We start from the raw sequence: 3,745 nt of genomic DNA, 5'->3' as shown, positions 1-3,745 counted from the left end.
AAAGCAATCCACGGGCAAGTCTCTAGAGTCGCGTAGAGAATTCTAGCGATCACCGTCTCTGGTCAAGCGAGGCACCATAAACATTCAAATTCTTCATTAAGCATCTCATAGTTAATTTATTTTTAAAAAGTATTTATAAGAATATGTGTGTATTTACGTATTTATATGTAAAGTTACATGACAAATATTTTTCCCACATTCTAAGCACTAAAACTGTTTCTTTTAATAGATGAGTAATGTAGCAAATATCCATCTGTTATTAACAAGACGTTCTTCTATTGACATTATGATGGTCGGCATTGTAATGTTTGTAGGCTATTATACAAGTATGTGAATCTACCCTATCTTTGATACAAAGCTTTTAGGATCATTCATGCCATCTCATTTCTTCTTGCTAGCCCCATTGTCAATCACTTTTTTTTTTTTTTTTATAGCCTCTCCGGGATTTAGGCAAGGTCACAATGAGATACCCAACATTTAAAAAAAATAATTTAAAGTCATATATTGAAATAAACTTTCTAAATCAAGATTTTACTTTGTACATAAATCGCTCGAGAATTACAAGCCTAAAAAAACAAAAATAACAAGTAGGACACATCATAAATGTTACAATATATAGTCACAAAATATAAATTCATTTTATACCATTTTCATATCCTTCAAGTATTTGTGGCATTATGTGAATGTACATTATATCTTTTGGCTCAATTATAAATGTTTATTAATCTTTAAATTGAATTTTAGATCTTTTGTGGACCTTAAGCCTATTATGATCAATTTTAATTATCCCAAAAAAAAACGAAAAGGTAATAAAAATTTGTCAAGTTTTTCTCTAATTTAGTTGTGGAGGGAAAAATGTACTTTGTTGAAACTTTATTGATCTTTTTTTTTAGGAAAATTGGAGGAAAATCATTCAACATTTTTCTCTTCCCTGTTCCTTAGGTTTTTTTTTTTTTTTTTCCCCTCACATTTTTTATGGATTTAAATTTGAGGAACCAATAATAGCTTCAATTTCTTTTCCGGGGACGAAGGTGAAAAACATTAAGCAGCAAATTATTTTCTGTGTACAATTCCGAGTGAATTTTCATAGAAACCAATTGCCTAAGCAGAAGTACTATGCCATGCCAAATTTGTGAAAATTTGACCACAAAGGAATTAAGCAAGGAGGAATGGTTATTTTCAGTATTGTAATTCCAATTTCATTTGCTCAAATACAAGAAAATAATTAGAAGCACAAACCAGGCAACCAAAAGGAAGGAAAGAGAAAAAAGAAAACATGGGCAGCCCTAAAGTATGAGCTAGCTAGCTAGGCATATGTCGCGGCACCGTCCTAAAGGTATCAAGTACAAGATCAATGTAGAAGGGAAACTGCTTCATAGCAAAATAAGCTACTGGCAGACATACTACTCCATACACCAGAAATGCTTTACGGTGCAAGTCATCCCTCACCAGAAAGAAGTGGCCTGCACAGAAACTAACCAACATGGCCGCTAACGATATAAAAAGAAATGTTAGGGCGTACAAGAGCTTTTTTGGCAACTGTCTTTCAAAATCCTTTGGGCTGTGTCTTGGGGTAAGAATGGCCAGAAATGCGATCACAGAGGTGATAGAAAATGAGAGAGCAATTAGAGATGAGATGGCAAAGACAAGGAAGCCCGGATCATGCTCGAGGTTTGGTGTGCTGTTGTCTTCCTTCATCCCGCCCGGTATGGTAGCTGTTGTGGCAAAGGCCACGGTTGTCACAACTGTTGCCACAACAGAGCATGAATTGGAGGTGCTGATTAGCCATTTGCCTCCTTCTTTTACCAATACTTCGTGTGACTTTTTGAACATCTCCTTTGCTGTCCTGTTTTCATTGTTGCGACTGATAAAGAAATCTCGTGGTACAGAATCCTTCACGTACTGTGGTCAATTCCAAGTAGTGCCATTGAATTAGCTAATAGTATAAAACAACTCCACACGACAATTAATTTAATTTGTGAAAAATCATATGCATGCTATACCATGAAAATAAAAAAAAATAAAAAATGATAAACTACTTCATTAAAGTATTGGATGCTTTTTAAAAAGGTAAACAAATTAAAAATATATATATAGAATATTTAAACAATTAATATACGTACCACTTGATTTCCCACTGCATTTGCAGTGTTCCAAATGGAAAACTCCGATGATCACCTAAAGTTGCAGCAAGATGCAACACACTGTTCCCTCTATTGTCAACAGCTCGAAATGCACCTTCGTAGATACTGATCTTCTTGGCTAATTTCTCATACAGTTTGGTTCGCCTATTTTCAACTGCCAAATGCACTATATTCTTGTTCGCAGAATCCCTGTCCAGAATGGCAGTGGGGGATAACTTTAGGATTCCCATAACCATTTCGGTTATACCATTTTTTGCTGCAAGTAGTATTGGTGTCTCCCTTCCTGTCACATAGGTTTTGAAGGTCAAGTGTCATGACACCAGAGTGTAAAAATCTGACCATATTGATTATTGAACTGTATGGTTACAATAAAATTGACCCAATTGAACATGAACCCAACCTTCCTGAAATTTGGATGGACTTAGATAATCATTTTCAATACTCTTGTTGAGCTTGAGTTAAATTTTTTCAACCCCAAACTCAATTTGGGTTAGGTTTGGGCAACCCAAGCTTAACCCAAACCCAATTTAATATTTTTTATAATGTTTATATGTATATTATCCTATATAATACATTCAGTTTTTTTTATAAAAAAAAAATTGTTAAGAAAAAATATCAAAATATATTATATCATTTTTTTTTCATTATCTTATAAAAATATATAAACTTTTTTTTTCTTTTTTGTTATTATCTTAAAATTTTGTTTTATTTACTATTTAAATTTTCATATAAACATAAAGAAAAAAACAATTTTTTAAATTATAGATGAATTTTGAATTATGCAATTTGATCAACCCAACCAACCCAAGTTGAACCCAAACTCTACCAAAACTTAGAGAAATGAGGTTGGGTTGAGTGCCTTGTTCAGTTAGAAATCAGGTTGAGTATCTCGGGTTATAGGTCGGGTTGGTTGAGTTTGGGTTGGTTGTTTTTTAACTCGAGTTGAACTTGGATTAGTCATCAATCTGACCAACTTACCCAAGTTGCAACCCTACTATTTTGACAAAAAAAACTATTATTTTGTTTATTATCAACAAAAAAGGAAAAAAATGGGAAAAAAAAGGTAAAATAAATTTTTTGCTTAGTAATAGACTATATCAATATCACTAAGATATTTCATATTATAATAACATTTTGTTTTTAGTAATTTTAGTGTCTCGCAACTTTAAAATGCACCTATATAGATAAGACAAACTCATGACTCTTGAAGTGTTAAGCCCCGGCCCCACTCCCTAATGTCGATTAAAGACAAACCAATGTGGGGCTTCTACATGGTTAAAAGGCACCACATCCTCATTGTGTTTGACGTTATTACAAGGCCATACAAACTAAATAACTTCCATATTCGGTTGTCAATCTACTATGATGTCATCCATAACAATTTGTTCCTCCAATGCTAGACATCATATCCCATGGAATTATGAGATCAAATAGATTTGGTTAGGGATTGACATTGATAACATCATTGTGTATAGATGTTGTCCACGTTGAGTGTAATGTTTTCGTGATTTTAAAATGCATGCATGCTTCTATAGAGTTAAGTCAAGCCTATTACATACAAAGTAACAAAAACTTCTTTTCCTAAATTATGTGAGACCTCA

At 33.1% G+C, this 3,745-nt stretch overlaps 1 protein-coding gene across 1 annotated transcript; it reads right to left on the bottom strand.

The window, feature by feature from the left end:
• Window positions 1-1,302: 1,302 nt before the first annotated feature.
• Window positions 1,303-2,380, bottom strand: LOC132255232 (uncharacterized). The gene is made up of 2 exons (XM_059743282.1): window positions 2,120-2,380; window positions 1,303-1,902 (listed from the first exon to the last, which is right to left on the bottom strand). Exons 1-2 carry the CDS (start codon window positions 2,378-2,380, stop codon window positions 1,303-1,305), a joined length of 861 nt encoding a protein of 286 aa, XP_059599265.1.
• Between the last annotated feature and the right edge of the window lie 1,365 nt (window positions 2,381-3,745).

This window comes from Vitis vinifera, chromosome 15 (genome assembly GCF_030704535.1).
Source record: "Vitis vinifera cultivar Pinot Noir 40024 chromosome 15, ASM3070453v1".
Classification (NCBI taxonomy): Eukaryota; Viridiplantae; Streptophyta; class Magnoliopsida; order Vitales; family Vitaceae; genus Vitis; species Vitis vinifera.
The sequence above is the reverse complement of the archived record's forward strand: the minus strand, read 5'-3'. Positions and strand labels throughout refer to the sequence as shown.